This window comes from Leucopleurus acutus, assembly GCF_964270905.1.
Source record: "Leucopleurus acutus genome assembly, chromosome: 2".
Classification (NCBI taxonomy): Eukaryota; Metazoa; Chordata; class Mammalia; order Artiodactyla; family Delphinidae; genus Leucopleurus; species Leucopleurus acutus.
The window spans coordinates 151,602,629-151,627,712 of record NC_139143.1 but is presented as its reverse complement, the minus strand read 5'-3'; the positions used below and the strand labels follow the sequence as shown (position 1 = coordinate 151,627,712).

Genomic DNA, 25,084 nt, shown 5'->3' with positions numbered 1-25,084 from the left:
TGAGATAATATCTAGCTAAAAAGAGGAAAATCATTTTCACTGTGATATATCTTAGCACTTAGTAGGTGCTCAAGAAACAGTTTTGTTTCATACTGAATTAATTATGTTACAGAATTAGGGGGTCTAAAAAGATTAAAATAATGTTTTCCAAGTTGAAGAAATGTTAAGCTCTGATAGTGTATGACAGACTGGTAATAGGAATATCTAATTAATGCTTTGTAGAACTAGTGTTCAAGTTTTACTGACAGTTAGCTTTACCATTTTAATTATAATTTTTTAGTTTGTTCCCTGCTATACATTATTTAGATAAGATGCATTTTATCAAAAGGATACCTTTGAAACAGAAGTTATAATGCTCTATCATATTATTAAGAAAACACTTTGAAAATCCAACACAGATCCTAAGAACTTTAAAGCTAAAAGTGACCTATGGGATCATCTAGCGAAGACAACTACTCAGTGTGGTGGTCTCCATAACAAAATTCTCTCACAAGTGATCAGAATTTTGAGAGAACTTCTATCCCTCTCCAAGATACTCAGATCAACTTAAAATACTTCTAATTTTCCCTATTTGCAAATGAAGCAACCGACAAAGGATTAATATCCAAACTATACAGGCAGCTCATGCAGCTCAATATCAAAAAAACAAACAATCCAATCCAAAAATGGGCAGAAGACCTAAATAGACATTTCTCCAAAGAATAATATACAGATTCCCAACAAACACATGAAAGGATGCTCAACATCACTAATCATTAGAGAAATGCAAATCAAAACTACAATGAGATATCATCTCACACCAGTCAGAATGGCCATCATCGAAAAATCCACAAACAATAAATGCTGGAGACGGTGTGCAGAAAAGGAAACCCTTTTGCACTGTTGGTGGCAATGTAAATTGATACAGCCACTATGGAGAACATTAGGGAGGTCCCTTAAAAAACTAAAAATAGAACTACCATACAACCCAGCAATCCCACTATTGGGCATATATCCTGAGAGAACCATAATTCAAAACAAGTCATGTACCACAATGTTCATTGCAGCTCTATTTACAATAGCCAGGACATGGAAGCAATCTAAGTGTCCATCGACAGATGAATGGATAGAGAAGATGTGGCACATATATACAATGGAATATTACTCAGCCATAAAAAGAAATGAAATTGAGTTATTTGTAGTGAGGTGGATGGACCTAGAGACTGTCATACAGAGTAAAGTAAGTCAGAAAGAGAAAAACAAATACCGTATGCTAACACATATATATGGAATCTAAAAAGAAAAAATGGTTCTGATGAACCTAGGGGCAGGACATGAATAAAGACGCAGACACAGAGAATGGACCTGAGGACATGGGGAGGGGGAAGGGTAAGCTGGGACGAAGTGAGAGAGTGGCATGGACATATATACACTACCAAATGTAAAACAGATAGCTAGTGGGAAGCAGCCACATAGCACAGGGAGATCAGCTTGGTGCAGTGTTACCACCTAGAGGGTTGGGAAAGGCAGGGTGAGAGGGAGATGCAAGAGGGAGGAGATATGGGGATATATGTTTATGTATAGCTGATTCACTTTGCTATACAGCAGAAACTAACACACCACTGTAAAGCAATTATATCGCAATAAAGATGTTGAAAAAATAAAATACTTCTAATTTTCCCATTCTTATAGTTAGAACACTTAAGCACAGAATTTAAGCAAACTAATTATATGCAGAGTCTACAGAAAGCTATTCTGTAATCTGAACAGTTGCTTCTACAGATATAAATTGACCATATATTACAGATCACAGACACATTAAGAATTCTAATTATTTTAACAAAATTCCTTTAAAAAGAAAACTCTTAGTCATATGGTTAATTTGTGATGATCTTGACTTTGTCAGAAAGAAAGTAGTTAATTTTTTATGTTTTGATTTATTATAAATTTTAAATGTTTATTAGTCTCTGGATGTTTCAATAATATTCTCATATTCTCTCACTTGAAAAGAAATTCTAACACACTATAAATTTTTAACCCAAACAAGAATCTCCTGTTTTTCTGAATAGCTTAACTATTCCATAAAAATAGGTAAGGTTTTATTAAAATGTCATCACTCCATTATTATTATCCTTGAATCAAACATCTTTAATATCTGTGGTACATTAATTCCATACAGCACAAAATTTCAATGTGCAACTGAGTAGCTGATGCTGAAAGATGTACCTCCAGAGATTGAGTGCACGTGCACCTAATTAGAACTGTTTGAAATTTTTCGTACTTTCAATAAAACCAACAAATATGCATGTTGTCTAATGTCATTTTCTGTCTGACTCGATTTTAACCAACAAAATATTTAACCTATTGTGTAACGTGAGAGCAGAACTTGAAAAATAAAAAATTATGTTGGTAAGTGATTAGCCTATTTACCTCCTTGATTACAAGTGAATCTGCTACATATTTACTACATACTGCTACTCTCATCAGCCCTTTTAAAAGCAAATTAAAGTACTATAAGTCACATAAAATATGGTGTATGGAACATCAAACTTACTGAGATCTTCAGAGAGTAAGTTGGTATATTTCTATTCTTTTAATAATTAGTGGTGAGATCTGAACATAGTGTTTTCTTCAAATTTTAAAATAAATTAAAAATGGTTTCAAGTTTAGATCGTAATAGCACATGGAATGGTCAGAAAGCTAGCATTATTTAAAAAAAACTTATATGCATCATCACTATGGAGGATGTTTTAGAAAAAATTAAAAAGTCAAATGACTGTTAACATCTTTAAATTTCATTTTATATGTTACGTTGATAAAATCAACAGGAAAATTAATAGAAAGAACAGTACAAGTTGTTTTAATATAGTAATTTTTAAAGTCATATTTTAAAGTCCTAAGACATTATATTTTCATTTGTTGGTATTTTTAACATCCATGACAAGAGAGAATTAATTGGTTAGTTACCTCTTATAATGTGAAAGAAAATCTTTCAGCTAATTTGAGATGGTTCACACTATTGGCTTCCAACTTGAAAATTAAAAGGTAAGTCAGTCAGTTAAGCAATAGATGCCAAAAACTTAGTAGGCAGCAAAGTCATAGCAGGAGTAGCTTAACAAGGTGATAATGGACAGAAATGCCATCCTTACTGTGCTATTGAAACATGTGTGTATAATAGCCTTATTTTCCAACAGACACTTTTTTTGGTTCAAACTATGAAGCAGAAAGAAAACTGCAGTCCATGACAATGGGTCATTTCAGAACTTGGTCTCAAAAAATACATTAGATTCTAAAATTTAGTTTCTGCCAGTGGAAGTCAGACAGTAGAGGAATAAGACAGTTGATATATTCAATCATTTATTTATTCATTAATTCAGCAAAGAGCTTTCCTATCACATCCAGGCACTGAGGCAAAGATGAATCTGAAGAGTTCACCATCTACTGGGGGTAGAGACACACAACCAGTAGTGTGCTAATAAATTGGCTCTCCGCACAAAAAGCTGTGATTTGAAAAGTTTGCTGATTTCCATGGTGTAAATACTCTCACTGTGGCCGATTTCAAGCTAGCAACAGTTTATCAGGTTCACAAAATTCCTGAATATCTCAGTTAATTTCAACAAATGCCTTTTCTTCTTCTATTCTAAAAGCATTCTGTTCGGTTCTATATAGAGAGAATATAAAGATCAGAAGATGTAGTATAATCCCTCTCTTCTCAAAGAGCATATAGGCTGGACAATGGGCTAAGACAACTACACGTAGAGTGTATGAGGCACATATAACATTTTCTGGCATATGAGGACAAAATCAAGAGATAAGGATAGGTTACATTTATAATAGGACAGAGGATTTTAGGTTTTCTGGAGGATGTATCAGCTAAGTATGGTCTTCCTGAAACATATAGGGGGTCTTTGAACGGTGTGAAGAGAAAGGGTCAAGCAGAAGGAAGAGAGTTAAACGGACCTTTTTAAAAATGGTGGGGTGTGTTCAGAGACAAGTAAGTAATATCATTTAGTAAAATCGAAGGTATGTGGAAAGAAGTGAGAATAATTCCTATAAAAATATCTTAGAGCTAATAAAGTTATACTCACCTATTTGTCTCACTTTCATTCTCACAATTAAATACCTGTCAGGCAAGTAATATTACCACTATGCTAACTTTAAAGATGAGGAAAGAGTCTATGTAGAGACAAAAGGAGGGTGAAGTAGGTTACTCCTCAATATAGACCTCATTAATGGATTAAAGATTTAGGAAATGGAATCGCTGAAGGCACTACAAATCATATAATGGGAAAAAGCAGTGATTTTAGTGGAGACTCTTGGAGACCACTTACCTACAATCTGCATCAGTATCTCTATTTATATAGCAGGAAGAGTTACCATCAAGTCCCACATTCACATGCTCATCAAGACCAAAGCTTTCAGGAGGTGCCATTTTCAACCTGCATAGCCATATGCAGCAGGCCTGACTCTAGTAGAGCCTATAAGAATCAAATGAACTAAGGCAGGGGGAGGGGAATTGAAAAGTATAAAACACTAACCCAATGTGAAGCTTCCTCCTCTTTCTCCTCAATGAAGCTATCAACAACTTTAAGGTTAACAGCCAGAATATCACTGACTAGAAAAGTCTCCATAGAAATTCATCCAAGAATTTGAAAAAGAACAGATACATGAATATGTATAACTGAATCACTTTGCTGTACAACTGAAACTAACAGAACATTGTTAATCAATTCTACTAAGAGTTAATCAACTCTCCAATATAAAATAAAAATTAGAACTAATTACACTACTGAAAAAAAGAAACGAAACACACAAATAAGTCCAAATAAAACTGGGAAAATCTGAATTGAAAAAAAAAAAGAAATTCATCCAAATTACTGTGAAATAAAAACCATTCCAGTTTTTTGGGGTTTTTTTGGGTACACGGGCCTCTCACCGTTGTGGCCTCTCCCGTTGCGGAGCACGGGCTCCGGACGCGCAGGCTCAGCAGCCATGACTCACAGGCCCAGCCGCTCCGCAGCATGTGGGATCTTCCCGGACCGGGGCACGAACCCGTGTCCCCTGCAACGGCAGGCGGACTCTCAACCACTGCGCCACCAGGGAAGGCCCCATTCCAGTTTTTAATGAGCCTCTACTAGATTATAGATGATAGATAATAACTTCCCACAGAGAATATGTTTTTTAACAGACTAATAATTAATATCTTTATTCTTCATACAAAGTATTCATTCCATGCTCAAATATGCTTCAACAACAATACTGATGAAGAAGCACTATTTTTCTATTTGTAGGTGTAGCACTCTCATTAGCTCTCAGTTCTCCACATCCATTTGTTTGTTTGTTTGTTTAGCTTACATTTTTACTACTTTTAAGTGTACAATTCAGTGATTTTCAATATGTTCACAAACTTGTACAACCATCATCACTAATGAATTCCAGAATATTTTCATCATTGCAAAGGAAACTCCCCCCAAATGGATAAAGGATTTACATGGATATTTCTCCAAAAAAGATACACCATGGCTAATAGGCACATGAAATGATGCCTGCTCAACATCACCAGCCATTAGGAAAATGAAAACCAAAACCAAAATAAAACACCATTTCACATTTACTAGGATGGCTATTATTAAAAAGACAGGAAATAACAAGTATTGGTGAGGATCCTGGAATAACCTTGTGCATTGCTGGTAGGAATGTAAAATAGTGCAGCCACAGTGGAAAACAGTATGATAGTTCCTCAAAAAGTTAACACAGAATTACCATATGATTCAAAAATTTCACTTGTGGGTAAATATCCAAGAGAATTGAAAGCCGGGGCTTGAATATTTGTTCACCCATGTTCACAGCAGCATTATTCATCATAGCTAAAAGGTGGAAACAACCCAAATGTCTCATCAGTGGATGAATGGATAAAACAAAATGTGGTACAAAAAATATAATGGAATATTATTCAACCTTAAAATACTCTGACACATGCTATAACATAAATGAACCTTGAAGACATTATGCTAAGTGAAATAAGCCAGTCACAAAAGGGCAAAGAGTATATAATTCCATTTATATGAGGTACCTAGAGTAGACAAATTCATAGAAACAGAAAGTAAATGGCGGCTGCCAGGGGCTACAGGGGAGAGAGGTACGGGGGTTATTTTTAATGAGTATGGGATTTCAATTTGGGAAGATGAAAAAATTTCTGGAGATGGATAGTGGTGATGGTTGCACAACAATGTGAATGTACTTGATTCCACTGAATTATTTGCTCAAAAATGGTTAAAATGATAAATTTTATGTTTTGTAAATTTTACTAAAACCATGGAAAAATCATATATATGGCAAATTCAGATATTTTTTAGAAAGCCAAAAATATTTTAGAACTTTGAAAATTTGCTTAGGTAGTGAGAGATATGCACACAAAAACAAATGTGTACACAAATGAACATGAAGATTTAAACTGACTTTCCTAATTTATTAAACATTCTATGGGTACCCATATGAAAACCACTGTGCTGCATTTAAATTACATTATATTTCTCATTATGAAACTGCTGCATGTAAATAAATACACAATTATTTAAATATATCTAGTATTTTTCATGCATTGTGTTGCATACCTAGTGGTTTATTATTAATGAAATGTAAAAAACAAAAACAAACAATAAGACAAAGGAAAACAACAACCAAAAAAACTATATTCATTAGCAGCCATGACCCATTCCCCTTTACTACTCAGCCAGGTGCCCCTGGCAACCATGAATCTACTTAAAAAAATTTTTTTTAATAGGCTTTATTTTTTAGAGAAGCTTTAGGTTCACAACAAAATTGAGCAGAAGGTACAGAGTTCCCATATACCCCTTGCCTCCACATAGCCTTCCCCATTATCAACATACCCTACCAGAGTAGTATATTTATTACAACTGATGAGCCTACACTGACATGTCATTATCACCCAAAGACCATATTTTACATTAGGGTTCTCTCTTGGTGCTGTATCTATGGGGTCTGGACAAATTTATAATGACATGTATCCACCATTATAGTATTATACAGAGTAGTTTCAGCCCTACTAATCTACTTTTTGCCTCTATACATTTTCCTATTTGGGCATTTCATATAAATGTAATCACACAATACAAGGCCTTCCTTGTGTCTGTCTCTTTCACTTAGCGAAATTTTCTCAAGATTCGTCTATTTTTTTAGCATGTATTGGTACTTCATTCCTTTTTATGACTGAATGAATAATATTCCATTTACGATGTACCACATTTTGTGTATCCATTCAACAGTTGATGGATATTTGGATTGTTACCATGTTTTGACTATTAAGAATAATACTGCTATACACAAGGAGATCAGCTCACTGCTTTGTGACAACCTAGAGGGGTGGGATAGGGAGGGTGGGAGGGAGACGTAAGAGGGAGGGGATATGGGGATATATGTATACACATAGCTGATTCACTTTATTATACAGCAGAAACTAACTCAACATTGTAAAGCAATTATACTCCAATAAAGATATTAAAAAAAGAATAATACTGCTATTAATATTCATGTGTACATTTTTGTGAGGACATATGTTTTCAATTCTCTTGCTGTGTGTGTGTATGGTGTGTGTATGTGTATCTATCTATCTATCTAGGAGTGGAATTGCTAGGTCATATAGTATACTCAATGTTTAACTTTTTGAGGAACTGCCAAACTGTTTTCCAAAGCTACTGTATCATTTTACATACCCGCTTGTCTGAGGCTTTCAATTTCTCAACATCCGTGCCAACACTGTTATTGTCATCTGTTTTACTCTAGCCATCCTAGTGGTATGAAGTGGTATCTCATTTTGGTTTGGGTTTACAATTCCCTAATGACTAAAGACGTTGAGCAACTTTTCATGTGTTTACTGACTGCATATCTTCTCTTGAGAACTGTCTATTCAAATCTTTTCCTCATTTTAATATTAGTTTATTTTTCTTTTTGAGTTGTAAGAATTCTTTATATATTCCAAATACAAGTCTCTTACCAATATATGGCTTGGAAATATTTTCTTCCATTCTGTGAGTTGTCTTTTCACTTTATTGATGTTGCTCCTTGAGGCACAGAAGTTTTTAATTTTGATGAAGTCCAATTTACCTACTTTTCCTTTTGTTACTTATGTTTCGGTGTCATATCTAAGCAACCACTGACTAACCCAAGGTCACAAATTTATTCCTATGTTTTCTTCTGAAAGTTTTATAGTTCTAGCTTTTACATTGAGGTCTTTGATCCAATTGAGTTAATTTTTATATATGATTTAAAGGAATAAGCCAATTTCCTTCTTCTACATGTAGATATCCAGTTGTCCCAGAACCATATTTTTATTTTTTATTTGTATTTTTTCTTTTTGTGGTACACGGGCCTCTCACTGTTGTGGCCTCTCCCGTTGTGGAGCACAGGCTCCGGACACACAGGCTCAGAGGCCATGGTTCACGGGACCAGCCGCTCCACGGCATGTGGGATCTTCCCGGACCGGGGCACGAACCCGTGTCCCCTGCATCGGCAGGCAGACTCTCAACCACTGCGCCACCAGAGAAGCCCCCAGAACCATATTTTTAAAAGACTATTCTTTCCATGTTGAGTTGTCTTGGCAATCCTGCTGAAAGTCAATTGACCTTGAGGGTAAGGAGTTTATTTCTGGACTTCTAATTCTATTCTACTGATCTATATGTCTATCCTTATGGCAGTACCATAGCCTTGATATTCACATAGAATTTTAATTCACTTACCACAACTGAAGTTAATGACATCAAATTAATAACACTTTTATTGTATCTCAGTATTTTAAAACTCTTCTTATATATTAGAAAGACTTCCTATGTTTGCACAATTCACTTTTAAAGTCTTGTTGCATCATATGTATTTAAAAAGGTAAAAGTCTACTTTAAGATAAAAATAAAACTATTCAGAAAAAAATCTTAATTATAGAAGTTCAAACATCATGGCAACAGAGGCCTCTATTTTAACCTTAAATCTCTTAAATAACACCTTAATGAATAAAGGGATATTTACATTCCACAGTGACAAATATGCATATTTACATACACAGTTATTGCCTACTGACCAGTTTTCTCCTTTGCTCCCTCCCCCTCCCACACACAAGGTTGACTTGAAGCACATATGAAATTTTTAAATTCACATGTAATCACCAAATTTTAGAACTAGAAACATTTTCGGAAATCATTTCCTCTTTTTCATAAATGACCCAGACCAGAGTAGTTAAATGAACTGCCCAAACTCATATAGGTAGAGAGCACAATATCAGATATTAGAATCTAGGTTTCTAAACTTCCTTTCAACCACTGGATGCTGACTCATGTAAATATTTGCTCATTCAACAATCATTTAAAAGGTGCTAGCCACTAGGCTTAGTGCTATAAATATGAAGATTAAATGACTGAGATCCTGCCCTCAAGGAGCCTACCATGATAAGGTAAAGAAACACAAATAAAAAAAAGCAAATAAAAGGACAGAAGTGCTGCAACAGATGCGCCTAATAGGTTCAATGGGACACAGGGACTTTATGCATATTTTAAGGTTCTAAGACACTTTATATTTTCTCTAGCAAAAACTGAGCTTCTGCAGTTCTACACTATGAAAAAGCCAAACAAATGAAAAAGAAATATCAGGCCACTCAAGGCTAGACAATCATATAGCTTGTTAGTGGCAGGGGGTTAGAACTCAGATTCCCTATACCATAGTGCAATAATCTTTCCACTACCATAAGCTAACTAATTGCCAACTGAGAAGTACTGTTAGTTTGATTAAAATCTGTAACACTGCATCCCTAGATTCAGAAAACATTTTTTAAAAATCAGTTTTTATTGACTTAAAAAATTTTTTAATCAATTTTTACAATCTCATTTAGAAGGGAAACTACAAAGAAGTTACCTGGCAGACACTACAAATTAAGGATAACATAAATCTACCTTAAAGTAGGAGTTTTATTTTTTACTGTTGTGCAAACTACCTATTCTCAGCCTCATTTTTAACAAATGAGAATTTATGAAGCCAAATCAGAGAGATCCTCTCATAATAATCCCCTTGAGAAAGTACATATTCATGTCAACATTAATACTTGAAATGCTTGAAATATTCAGACATACTTGGATAACTTCACATTTACAAATGCCTCTAAGTTACAAATAATCTCACTGATTTATAGATTCTTCTTTTTTAGTTCAGTCATTCATTAAGCACACACCTACTCTGTGACAAATTCAGTGAAAGGCCTAGAAACAAAGAGATAAATTCAATACTTTTCCTATTCTTAAGGTGCTCTTAGTCTAACAGGAGAAATGAATCAGTTAACAGATAATTGCAAATGAGTGTGGTAAATGCTTTGACAGATACATGTTCACAGGGAGAGGAGCTCAGCAAAGAGACACCTAACCTGAATAACCACAAATTTGACCACTGAGATTAAATAACCACCTGGCTCACAACTTTTGGCTTCAAATTACTTATGGCAGTTTCAACAAATCAGTTTCCCCTCTTCACAGGACAAAGATAGGCCATAAGTGAGGTTATTCCACAAAACAAAACAGAACAAAAAAACCCCACATCATAGTCTCTAGAGCCAGTTCCTAGAAATTCAGAGTAACTGTTGAGCAGAGGGTATGTATTATCAACAACAGAAATGACTGATTTGAAGGAGCAACATTCATTTAAATTTATGACATGTATGCATGTCAATATATCAATCACATTTACTTTAGAGTGATACTTCATACATTGCTCCATTCACTACATACAAAAATGGGTTACGATATTTGAAATTACAATTACCAGTAGAAACTAGGACTCCTAAGACATTTTACTGTATTTCTGAAATTTCTAATTCCAAGCAAATTGATCCATGTGCATACCTGTTATCATCACAAAAATTTTTACCTGTAAGAAAACAGCAGCCTTTAAAAACACCTTATTAAGATTCTCTTGTTTACAAGGTAAAGTATAAGGGAAACATCTCCTAATTCAACAGAAATGAACTGATATTTCACTGATATTCTATAATTATTAGATATTACAAGTATACCTCTTAGGTGAAAATATTTCACATTTTCATCAGGCAAAGGCAGGGGTGTAAATGTAAAGTGCTTTTGATAACAGAACACCAAAAGGACTAGAAACAAATGGCAACCTGCATATTTTGAATTTTACATACATAATCTATAACTCTAATATTTGTTTTTGAAATGGAATTTTTATATAATTATTAACAAGAGAATTAGGAATCTTACTAATTATCTCACAATTTATTTAAATATAATGATGAATTTTTTTCCCTTCATAATGATTACTGGATCTCTTCTGTATTTACTTCAGTAACTATCATAATGTGATAACAATACAACCTACAACAAAATGATAACAAGTATTAAATAAAATAGAAAAAAAAAGTCAGCAAGACAAAGGGAAAGAGGCTAAGAAAGTCGTGTAAAACAAGATTTCAACCCATCTGAAATAAGCTTGACAATATAGAACTTTAACTTTCCTAAATACTTTAAGAGTTTCCATCACTGTACTAACACTTAGAACAGACTTATCTCTATCAGAGAACAAAAAGAGATTTACATAAATGGATACAGACTGGAAATGTGACATATTCAGGAGGTACAGCATGTATGTAAAAATTCAAGAGCTGCTTATCTTTAAAATCTACAAAATGGAAGGTTCAGTCCCCTTTATAATATGGTTTCTCTATTAAGCTACCTGCTTTTCTTTTTTTTAAACTCCCTACTCATAAAGCAAGAAAAATTTTATCAGTATCATTAAATATTCTCTTCATAGAGAACTTGAAAGCAATTCAGATTATTTCAGTCAAATAGGAAGTCATGGTTCCTTGATCTCTAACAATGAAAGAGAAATTACACGTGCAAGAGTCTTATTCAGAACATTTTCTTGTCCTCTCACTCCATAGTTTAATCTTGGACTTCATGTGGAGTATAACTTATGCTGCTCTCCCAACATACATAAATAAAGTTTGTACTTTCTCAAATAGAGGTTATTTAATCCTAAATATCCCGTCACAAATATAAGTAGGCTTCATCTCCCTTTGTATGGTCTTTGTCTTGGAGAGAGAAAATATTCTCTTGGATGCCTACAATCATTTCTATTCATTCCTAGGAGTTAACTAGGAGGTTCCTCTCTCACCTTCTTCTGAAATTGTTCCAATCACATTTATTTCTTCACTGTTTTTTTTTTCCCCCAAAGTCTCTAAATCAACCCCAACAAACATCTGGCTTTTATTCTTATGCCTTCAGTTACTTCTAATTTGTGGGCATCTGACTTTTCTAGCATAAATTTCTAGCAAATTACTCCATAATCAATGTGTGTAATAGCTGTAGCTAAAAAGGAAAAGATTTCTTCCTTGTGTTCATCCTCATGGATACCATACCTCTAGACACTGAAGACTACAACTCTGCTGGCATTTAAAAATTCTGTTTTGCACTCTATGTGCAAATCTAATTTGTTTTCCACTGTCACTCATAGGACTTTTCCGGCATTATTCTTTTCCAAAGTATCTTCTTCCCTCTTGTTTCCTTCATCCTTTTCCATCTAGTGTCCATGTTCAGTATTATTTCTCCCCCTGCTCTCCCTCCACCCCCATGCATTAGCTGTAAAATAGATGTAAAGCTTGGTGTAAGTCCAAAAATTTTATGATCAAAATACATACTTAGCAAATTGTTTGGCTAAATCTTTCATGTATGATGAAAGATTATTACCACAATTCATTAGCAAATTATAGACTTTGAAATGTAGGCAGACAAATATTTGGCCCTGTATCAATCAATTTGGACCAGCTGGGTAGAAATTCACACAATCCTAGGAAACCCAAGAAGTGAGGTGCTCTTTCATTTTTCATTCACTTGAAACATTAAAGAAAAATTACCATTCTACAAAAATGTCCACTTTTCGAGATTTTAGCAGCAGCATTTTAGATTGAGTTTTATTTTCAGTCAATTACTACTTTAGTGACCAATAAACTGATCCTTTTTCTTGCAATTGACTGCAGAAGAATAGTGCCTAATGCACACATAGGCACCTTGCTATCTGACCATTATATTCCAGTTTAAAAGCTAAATATTTAATAATGGTTCTATTGCCCTAAAAAGCAGGCAGGGGGCTACTTCTACATACACTAAATCAGCCTGGAAACTAATTTTGCAGTTATTCATGATAAATAATATTAACATTCTTCCTCTGAGCCTCTCTTGCCTAGTGAGGTGACCCTGTACAAAGATTCTGATTGATCCTATGTCTGTCTGTTTTGGTTAAGCTATCAGGCTGTATATGGGAACAGCTGCACTTTGGGAGCAACTTAAAACAAATTTCATCTTAGTGGCATCTAATCCAGTCCTTGGTACAAGACACATGGAAAAGTCAGTGTCAAAATTAAACAATGCCGTCTTTGCAATGAGCAGATGCTTTTGCCTTGCAGCTGTAAAAACCTTAAAACAATCCAGTACTCTACTGTCTGGTCACGCAATGACCACAAAGCAAGGAATACATTTTGTCATTTAGAGAAAATGTTTACTATGAGCTTTTAAAGTCTTTTTTCTTTAAAAAAAAAATGTTTAAGAAAATAATAAAAGGAATACATTGAGTGTAATAATAAGGTAATACAGTCCTAAATTGAGCAATAAAAAAATTTTAAGCATATTCGCCAAAATAAATATGTTTGAAAAAGAATAACTACTTGACTAAATAGTATTAGGCCATACACAAAACACATCAGACAAAAGAAAAATTACCATACACGTGTTTTAACAGGTTATAGACAAATAATCTTTGGTATATAAGGATAAACATGTAAATATTTTCTATATGCAGGCCTTATCTTAATATACCTAGTCTTAGTCTAGCTTATGTTTATGAGCATTTTATATTCATTTACCTACCCATTCTTTGATTTACTTCCTTCTTTGTTTTTGCTTATGTTTTTGCTGGGGGAGGGTGGGGTGGGGAGAAAAATGGGGAGGTTATATAATTCTTATTTTATGGCTAGAGGATAGTTAAATGCTAAAACATTTCTCAGCTTAAGTAATGTGGTACTTATCAAAGTCTATAAAGAAACGGCAGCCTTTTCCAAACTTTACCCTATAGAAGAGAACCTTGCCTCTGACATTCAGGAATCTAGGGGTTAATATTTTAATACTGAAATAAACTCTTCTTCATGAGGAGAAACACTCCAACTACTGTGTGTGGGAAACCAAAGAACTAGCCCCACCTAAATAAATGACTGCATGGTCATGATCAATCCACTTCTGCTAATTGAGGTTCTGGCTTTAAAGGTAGTTTTTTATGGTACCTACAAGAAAGAGAATCTAGTAGTCTTACCTTTATTTTAAATAGTCTACTGCAAAAAATTTTTTTCAGTAAGTTTTTCCTAATCAGATTTTTTTCTTGAAATCCCTTTTTCCCAGAGGATATCAATTCATTAACACCTCATTGCTTATAAATTTCATTGGATATTTTGTTAGTTGAAGGTCTGGGGATTCCCCTTATGTTCCTCCCCACCCCACAACGAATATTTCAATGAACAAGTCCCAAAGTAATGACCACATTAATAGGAAGTTAATTAAATTTAATTTAAATATCAAAGAAGGCATGTTATCCTATCCTCTTCATTAAAATCTTTGAGAAGTAAAACTAAATATTTTTGTGGTTGTCTTTGTATTTCTATATTTTATTTTCTAAAAATGTAATTAAAACATGTTGACGTATAAAGCATATTGATGCATTATGCCAAAAATACAAATTCTAGACATTCATTTTTTGTAAAATGTTTACAATTATCCTTAAGTCATATAATACTATTGGTATGATTTTGTTGTATTCTTTGTTAATGGTTATAATTGAAATAAAGTTGAATTACAGTGTCAATAATACATGTCATCAAACAAAAGTAAACCATGGAACAAAAATATATCACAAGAGAATTATACTCGAAAGTATAAAAACATACAAATACAAAATAACTGACATGTATTCCTAGATATGATCCCTTGTATTTTAACCCACATAAGCTTAGAATAAGAATTAATCATTTTACATAAGCTAATAATAAGAATTAATCATTTTACAGTGTCAGTGTTCCAAATTATATACAAACGGCTTTAAGGATAAGAAATAATTATAAATTTACACAAACTGGATTTGCTTATACATTCTTGTTATTTTTATAATAACTTTGGTTAATAATCACAATTATGCTAACAAGAACTGTGCAAAAATATTTTGTTTGGAAGTGCATTTGAACTTGTTATTAATTATGCAATTCCAATTTATATTTAATGGACTTTAATACATTACATATTTTTATGGGAACATGTGGAGATCTGGAAAAATGGTTGGCTCGAATAAGTGGTTATCTTTTAAGTTCATTTTATCCCTTTGGGTTCACTCAATAACAGCAATATATTTTTAAAGTATATATTTTACTGAAAAAATACATAAGTAAGTCACAAACCAAAAGCTAACAGATGTGTGACTTCTAATTAGTTATAATAATCTCTGCTTCGATGCCATTAGAATGAGCCTTTCTTTTCTTTTGAAAACTAAAAAAGCTTTCCTTTGAATTTTAAACTGTCAGGGTGCTTCAAAGTCAGTGTACAAAATCTGCTTTGATTAAAATTTTAGACATCTACAGTGATAACTTTATGAAAGGAAAATATTAAATTATAATTATCCTAAACAGACACAGTCTTGTGAAACTAACCCTACATTCATGTTAAAACACAAAGAGTTGAATATAATGAATTTGATTCATCCTCGAACACAAAGCTTCACCACAGTAAACTCAGTCAACTGTTGCTCTTGCGCCTATATTCATGGTGCTTAAATAGCTCACTTTAAAACAAAAAAAACTCCAATTGGCTTTTCATATATCCACCCTCCCCAAAAATAACGCACTTGAAAAACTCAAATGATATGAAAGGCTTCAAGGCCTCTTTTCTCCCTTTCATACCCCTTTTTTTTATTTCTGTTTGCAGTAATCTGCCTTTCTCTTTCTCTTTCTCATTGCTACAGAGCAAGCGAGGAGGCTCAGAGCTTTGAAAAGGGGGCTCAATGTGTAATGGGTCCACTAGAATTAATTTACTTGCACCAAATCCATTGAGCACAGAGGGTTTTTTTTTCCCCCTCTCTCTCTCTCCCTCTCACTCCTCAAATCATTTGGAGTCGAACGCAGCCCCCAGCCTTTGTAATTCTAGTAAAGCACTTAAAGTGCACAGTAGGTGTTCATGAGGACCATCTGGTCAAAAGCAAAACAAGCTGCTGATTTTGCCTTTGAATAGAATGAAGCAAGTGTGAATTAGTCTCTTCAATTAGCACTATTACAACCTGTCAAGTGCATATTGTAAAACAGGATTATTACAGTATTGGTCACCAGTGCAATTATTTACTCTCTGCCTTTTCTTGCATATAAAAATGTCTTATGTTTATTAGTTTCTGATAACTGAACATAATATCTCTTAACCCAGGCATTTTAAAACTACCAACACACAAATCACAGATTATGAAATACAGTCGGCCAAGAAGCTGTTAGGATACACATATCTTAAGTAACAAAGGTCTAAAGCACCATCAACTCTTAACAAAATTTCATTGTTTCTAACCTTCTTGAATGTAGGTGAAGAAATACTTACATGGCTAAAAAAAGATGTCCAATAGAGATTATTCTAAAATACTTTCGGAGGGAAAGAAAGACTTGTCAGTTCCAAATAGCTGCATTGTAAATATTAAATTTATTTCCTAAGGGGATAATTTATTAAGCATCACAGAAAACCCCAAAGTTTATAAAATGATCATTACTGATTTATTCATTTGAAGTGGTATAACTTCAACAGATCTCAGTAACAAAGTGCAACTTGAAACTTACATACATGCAAAAGAAACTCAGTCTCCTTTTCTGAAAGCTGAAAAAAGGCTCAAATTCATTGCCCAGTTGCTTAAGAAATTATCTCTCTTTCATTCTTCCTAAGACGTCATTTTGATTTCAAATTTTTAAAAATCAAACTATGATACACGCTAATTAAAATGGGTTCATTCTAATTGAGCTTATATATGCCGTTCATCTTACAGTAAAAATAAACCACGTAAACTTTTAATTAAATAAGCACACAATTTAATTTACCCTATTGCATATGCACATTCTTATCTCTCTACTCTTCAGTTCTGTGCCAGCAGCCCCCACCCTCTCCATACTGGAAAACAAACAAACCAAAAAATAAACAAACAAACTATACGTAAAACACATACAGAAAGGGCATGTTAGTTAAGAAGTTTTAGTCAACCCACTACTAGAAAATTGCTCTTTAGTATAATCTGTAAAAGACTACAAATGTACCGTTAACAACGTCCAGCATTAAAGGAGAATAGTTTGAAATATGTATTGTCAAGCAAGTTGAGTAAGTAGCAAGTGAAAAATAGACACAAAAAACCCAACAGGAGTTTCAAATTTGCAGAATCAGAATTAGTCTCATGATTTCACAATTATTTAGCCAACATTATTTTTAAGGACCGGTATGATTTATTTAGTTCACTTCTTGTTGCTAATTCAAAAGTAGTGCCTTCCCACTTAACAACTGCTAGTATTAGTAGTGAAATGTTTTACTATTCCATGCAGGATATATCTTTATAAGTTGTCGATTTTTCCCTTTAATTCCCATTGAGAACTAAATAAACACTAATAAGAACAGTGAGAATTCTAGGGTAAAGTGAAACTCAGAAAAGGATTTAAATAATTCCAATAGCTCTTCATAGTGCTTCTCGATGTAAGAGATAAGGAATACTACATGATTCCGTACCAAAAATACTTTGGTTTTTTATCAGTGTTATTCTGGGTCATGTGTGTATTCCTTAAGTTTGTATGACATCTAAAAGAAAAGTGATATTTTGTCTAATAGGAGCTTTTGCAATAGTAAGATGGACAACAAAGAATTAGTTTCCAAGAAAAGTTGGCTTGATTTCAGGGACTTTATTTCCTTTTCCACACCTGGGTTTAGGATCTAAAGTAGGCAAATCAATCTTTTTTCCCCCTAATTTAACCAATCCCAAGTGCATTTGTAGCCACAGATCTTTAAAAATCAGAATTACTGAAATCTGTACAATTAACTGTTTAAAAATCTAAATTCTCAGTGTAGAAAATTCAATAAAATAAGGTAAGCTTGTTTAAATTTTCAAGGAAATTCACTAATTTAAAGTGTGTCAACTAGGTAATTAAGGATCCAAGAAGGTAGAAAGACAGATTGTCACAAAGTTATTGTTACATTATTTGATAATTTTTACAAACTATTTTGTCATAATGGAAAAAGGGAAAGGATTTTTATTCTTATGACTACTTGCAACCCTCCATTCTGACCTTTTTATACTGTCATTGCCTTTTCCACAAGTAGGAGGATAATGTAAGTGGAAGGATTTGTAAAGAGCTTTAAAAAAATAACCTCAATATCTAACTAGCTTAAATTAAAGTCTAGAGCACCCAAAGGATATAAGTCATGCATTGTGAGGCAAGAGATCACAGAGACAGAATGAACAAACACTTGTACAACTATCGGTTTATCACCACTAACCTGCATGAACATATGGTCACTGAAGAGTTATTTAAAATTCAAACTGCAGCTAAGTTCTATTTTCTAAGCCAGTATTTTAAAAAATGTATTTTGTTAATTAAAAATTGAAATTATAGTACCTTTGTCAATCCTATTTCATTTAATAGAACTTTCCCTCTGGAGGGAAAATATTACAAGAGATTTCTTTTAGAAATGCAAGGCTTTCAAAAATTAAAAATACCAGAAAATGGTATTTTTTCCCCCACCTACAATAAAAATAATATACAACTACACTGGAAAATAAAATCAGTTGTTTTTTTTTTTTTATTTCTTCCTTTTATATGTTGGTCGGAATTCATTGTTGAACCTATCAAACAACACTGAAAAAAGATTTCTGAAACTGGTGACAAAAATTAATTTACAAGTTAGGATATATGGTATCATTAAGCTTCCAAATTAATAGCAAAAATTCTAGCATTTATAAAGTAACACTACAAAATCATTTCAAGACTATATTTTTATTGTGTTGCAACCTGACTTTCAATCATGCAACAACAAAAATACATGTACTTAAGTGTCACTGTGGGTTGCATGGCTGTAGCATAAGAGCATCTTGTCCTCCTTGAACCCCATTCCAGATATTCCACAAGTTGAAGGAGAAAAGTCTTAGGATTAGGCCTACAGAGTGTGATCCTAGGCCTAGAGAGTATAATCCACATTCCATTTCTAAACTGTACAGAATAAAAGAGTTTTTGTGTACCTGTCTGCCCACAGAAAAGCAACAGATATTAGAAACAACTGCATTTATTTTTTTCCTGGCAACTAGCATTTCAAATATTATTTTAAATCAACTTTTAAAAGATTAAAAAAAGGAAAAAAGAAAGAAAAAGAAGAAACCAAACTCTTGTTGAGAAATACATAAGGATATTTGTCTGCAAAAATATTTTCAGGACACTTTTCATTTAGAAAATGGTATACTGTTTTCAAGTCCTTGAAGCTTAAAATATATTTGGTAATCTAAATAGCAGGACGCAGAGAACAGTTTCAGCCAACTGTGGCACACAATGGCACATTTACAGAATTTTAAGTATTTCTTTTAATAATTGATGTAGTCATTTTGAATCATTCTGCATAGGATATCAGGTGTGAGCAGATTGCATTAACGCTGCTTAAACATTTCAACTTGTCAGTATGGCCAACTCGATTTCAGAAATATTTGCAGTATTTTCCCATCGAAACAGTAATAAAGGCAAAATAAATATATGCCACTACTTTATAATCACCGAACATTAATGAATATTTTATGTCTTTTTAAATCTCCCTGTTTAATTTAAAAGGGTGAAATTAAGTCTCCTCCCTGCAATATGCCAATTATCTGTAAATCAAACAATAACTTGGCTATTATGCTCCTTTTTGTTAATATAAGAGAAGCTAATTTGAAAACACTGAACGGCATTTTTAGACTATCAGTTTAATAGTCCTCTCTGCCCCCTTGTGGGAGAAAGTTGAAACACACTCAAACTATAGAAACTGGAAATGTTAAAACAAAAATGCAAAAAAACAAAAAAATGTAAAATTCTGGCTGTAAATATTGCAATCAGAAAAAAAAAAAAAGGCAGTCTATATGTACCCTTCATGCGATATACTACTCTTCAACTTAAAAAAGGAAATCAACAACAGAATGAAATTTACCTATTATCTTTGCTGTTCTTGATTAAACTGGGGTTATTTATTTTGAAACTGAATTCCTTATTTAATTTTATTCAATATATAATTTAAATTTCATAATCATGAGGCTCCCAGAATAACTCTGTGATAGGGCCAGAGTTAAACATTATTTTTAATATAAAAACGACAATGATTCTTCAATGAATTAAAATTTTAAATTTAGAGAACAGAACATCCATTATAGAGATTAAAAATGAAATGGCAATTAATATATTTAAAATCCTGAAAAAAATCAAATAATTTAAACCTATGATTCAAATTAGGGACCAAGAAAAATCTTAAAGATCTTAGTTACTAGTCAACAAACTATTCAAGTGATAAACAGAGAAAATAAACTTCAAGTAATGAGTTATTTACGCCAAATTCAGAAGTTGAAATTTATTGATAAAACATGAAAAAAGAAAAACCATTAACAGTCATTACTGAAATAATTCATATACTTCCGAAAAATGATTAGGATGAAAACAACTTGTTCTTTCAATATGACATTAGTAATTAGTTGAAGCAATGTAGTCCAAGAAAAAATTTATGAAATAATCTAAGATTAAACAAGATTAATTTTCTTTATAAAAACATGAGTGGACAATGACTGTTGTCTTCATAATTTACAAGGGGTATTGTGACATAATCATCATTTCACTGTCTCTAAACACAAGTCTTGTCACATAGCCTTATACATTTTCCCCCCCAAAGCAGATAAATTACTAGCTTTTAGGTGGGTGGGGCCACAGACAAGAAGTTACCTCTTCTCTCTTGGGGGAGGTTCTTTTTGAAACAGTGGCCCTGGTTGGTCCCATTGATGAAAATATTTACACTATACATAGATTCTTAGATACTCTGAGCTAAATGACTGGGTTCCCTACAGCATCTCACGAATACTGCCCAAGACTGGAATTCAACTGCTTAAGAAAAGCCTCCTCAATTCCTTTTGGAAATAGGCAGGATACACACTATAAATAATATGTTTGAGAGCAACCTTTCAAATAAAGTATACGCATGTTCGAAAATGCACGCTGTCGATAATCTCCAAATTAATATTCTGAATAACTACTATAAAACTATGAAATATGTAACTGTGTTTTTTTTTAAGCAGGGTTTTAAAAGTTGACTATTTTAAGAATTATCAAGAGCTTTCATTTACAACATCTATCTTTCTAGGTCAAGTCATTTAATGTATCTACAGTAATCACTGATGCTCAAGTTAATTAAAATTAAAAACCCAATAATGAAACATAAAGAGAGTTTCCAACCAGAACACATAAGCCCTCTTTAACAGGGTCAACATTAGCTATAATGAGCTACCTTTATTCCTTAGCTGTGAGACATAACTCACCTCTTGAATGGTACTGCTTCCTGAGAAGTTCAGGTTGTACTCCCGCTGGACTTCTCGGTGGGTGATGATCAGCATGAAGTTTTGATTTAATGACTCCTGCAGGGCACTGAAAGGGCTGAAAGAGAAACAAGGAACTCTGAGATGAACAAGTTCTAGCTTGCTTTACGGTTAGCTGAAAAAACCCCAGGAGTACCATAACCTCCACACAGGCATGTCTGGGCCCAATGTTATCATCTTTTCAGCTCCTAAAGGCAAGAGAGCAAGCTGAGAACAACCAAGGGGAGTTAACCTGTTAACTCCTTCTCTACCAAGGTGTTTTTAAACTTCAGTTATAAATACTTTGCATACATAAGAATTTCGACAAGTCATGTGCTGCTGTCTGCATATGTATTTTCTCCAAGAGAAGCAAATTTGTCAATTATATTAAATTCCAAATATGCTACTAAAATGTATACCCAAAAACTCTGGTTCAATTCCAAATGAAACAGCAGTTCTGGAAGAACAGAAATTTGAAACTATTGTTTATACTCATGAGTGTCATATAGGTATACAAATACAGTTTCAGTAAAAATTGAGAAAGTATGGAAATCTACAGAACTTTAATTGCTATACCGAAATTCCTTCAAAATAATTGTGCTTTCACTTACAAGTCAGAAATACCGAGAATTCAGAAACTGGAGAATTCAGAGCAATATTAAACTCTGTGCCAAAGTTCCAAAATGTAAGAAATGTGTCAGAAACATGAAGAATAAATGAATTTAGCCACATCAATTAAGAAAAATAGGCCATGGTTCTATTTGTTTATAATATTAAAAAGCACCATCGGCAATGAAAATAAAAATCTGTCACCATTATGTATGAACAATCTGTATTGCTAGTCTCAAGTGTAGTGCTAGTCTCTCTTCCATGCTATGCTTTAGAAGCAAAAAAAATATACGGTTCTGGCCTTCATCACTCCTCCTTTGCCAATATGTAACTATGTGATAAATATAAATGCAACATAAGATTAGAATTAGGCAGTTAATCTGTGTGTCCCAGTGTCACCCATCGAGTTCACAGGTAAATTACAGATTCAAAATACCTAGGAAACACCTATATACAGCATGAAATATTATTGATCAAAGTCAAGGGAAATAATACCCCACTAAAATAGAGTTTCTTCAGGCAGGGACCTTTGTGTTTGATCCTTACCACTTAAAGCATAATGCCTGGCACACTGCAGATAAATATTTATTTAATAATGAATAAACTGTAAATTTTCAGAAGGCAAGAGTCTTACTCATATCTGTATTTTACACAGTAATGCTGCCTTCTGGAAAACTACCATGGGAATTAAGATTTTGATTTTGATTCACTTATTTATCTACATTAACTGAATGCCTCACATTATTCCAGATGCTAAGGAAACCAACCCAAATAATACACAGTTCCTGTCCATGAAAACCTTCACAATCTAATGAGGGTAGACAGACACGTAGACAGTCATAGTATAAAGTGATAGATACAACTGAGAAATTCAAAAAAAATACAATGAAAACCAAGAAGGAAGTGCTTAACTTTGCCTCAGTGAGAGGGAGAAAGGGTTAAGGGAAAGCTTCAGAGGAGAATAAAAATATAAATTGAAATATAAAGGATAAGTAGGACCTTAGAGTTTATTAATTGGAAGGGACTAAATTTTTGTTTTATTTGGGGAAAGGAGATGGGTGGCACTTTTTAGACTAGGAAATAATAAATGGAAGAACGCAGCATGTTCATTCACTCAGTTAACATATATTTATTGAGCACATACCTATGTTTATGACACTGTTCCAGTTGCTAGGGACACAGTTATGACAAAAAAAAAAATGGTCCCTGCTTTCATGAAACTTATATTCTAGTAAAAGAAACAATACTCAAGTAAACGAGTAAGTAACTTTAGAGAATGCTAAGCGCTATGAAGAAAATAAACAATATTATAAAAGGTATCAGAGGGGTGGGGGGAAGGAAATTATTTTCAACATAATAGTTGGGGAAGACATCTCTGAGGAAATGACATTTAAGTTGAGGCTAGTATAAGAAAGAGAGAGCAGGAATCTGATCATGTAGGTCCTTGTAGACCACGGTAAAGGACTTGGTATTTATAGTAATTGCAAAGGAAAGCCATTGGAAGGTTTTACACTGGGAAATGGTTAAGATCTGATTTACATGTACATTTATACAACATTATTCTGGTTGCTCTGGCTACAGTGCGAAAAGAGTCAAGGCAGGGCTAGTCCCAGCAAGAAGTGATGGTGGCTTACGCTAACTATAGAGGCAGAGAGTGAAGAGTTGTCAGGTTCAGATGTATTTTAGAGGTAGAAGCCAGACAACTTACTGATGGAATGTGAGAGAAAAACAAAACTCTAAGGTGGTCGGAGCAAGTGGAGAGATGGAATTGCATTTAACAAGGAAAACTGGGTTAAGAACAGGTTAGGTAGAAAGTTTGAGAGTGAAGTTATGTATATATCAAACTTTAAGGTGCCTATTAGAGATCCAAAAAGAGATATCATGTATAGCTGTGTATAAGAGTTGAGGGTCAAGTAAGAGAGCTCGGAGCAGGAGAATCGACAGCACATACAGGAACCTGGCCCCCCACCCCGCCCTCCTTATCTTCAGTTTCCGTTTCTGCAATTTCAGTTACCTGCAGTTAACCAAAGTCTGAAAACATTAAATGGAAAATTACAAAAATAAACAATTCATAAATTTTAAATTGCAGTCTGTTCTGAGTAGAGTGATGAAATCTCACGCCCTCCTGATCCATCCTACCTGGGCCATGAATCATCCCTATGTCCAGAATACCCTGCCCCTTAGTCACTTAGCAGTTATCTTGGTTATCAGATAGACTCTCATAGTGCTTGTATTCAAGCAACCCTTATTTTACTTAATAATAGCCCCAAAGCACAAGAGTAGTGATTCTGGCAATTTGGATATGCCAAAGAGGAGCCATAAAGTGCTTCCTTTAAGTGAAAAGGTGAAAGTTAAAAAAAAATTGTACGCTGAGGTTAAGATCAACAGTAAGAATGAATCTTCTACCAATGAAATTGTGAAGGAAAAAGAATTCTGTGCTAGTTTTGCTGTCTCACCGCTACATGGAAAAGTTATGGCTACAGTGCATGATAAGTGCTTAATTAAGATGGAAAAGGCATCATATTTGTACAATAAGATATTTTGAGAGAGAGAAAGTCTGCATTCACATAATTTTTACTATAGTACGTTGTTATAAATTTTCTATTATTAGTTATTGTTGTTCATCTTTTACTGTGCCTAAGTTATAAATTAAACTTTATCATAGGTATGTATGTATAGGCATACCTCATTATATTGCACTCTGCTTTATTTCGTTTCACAGACTGTGGTTTTTACAAGTTGAAGGTTTGTGGCAACCCTGCACTGAGCAAGACTATTGGCATCATTTTTCCAACAGCATTATTTTTTAATTAAG

The 25,084-nt window shown here is 33.6% G+C and overlaps 1 protein-coding gene across 2 annotated transcripts in view; it reads right to left on the bottom strand.

The window, feature by feature from the left end:
- Positions 1–25,084, bottom strand: part of FAF1 (Fas associated factor 1) — a 499,303-nt gene that overhangs the window by 211,609 nt on the left and 262,610 nt on the right. For both annotated transcript variants that reach the window (XM_082834106.1, XM_082834105.1), the window contains exon 7: positions 21,625–21,739. In XM_082834106.1, coding sequence (XP_082690232.1) covers positions 21,625–21,739 — 115 coding nt within the window. The remainder of the gene's footprint in view (positions 1–21,624; positions 21,740–25,084) is intronic.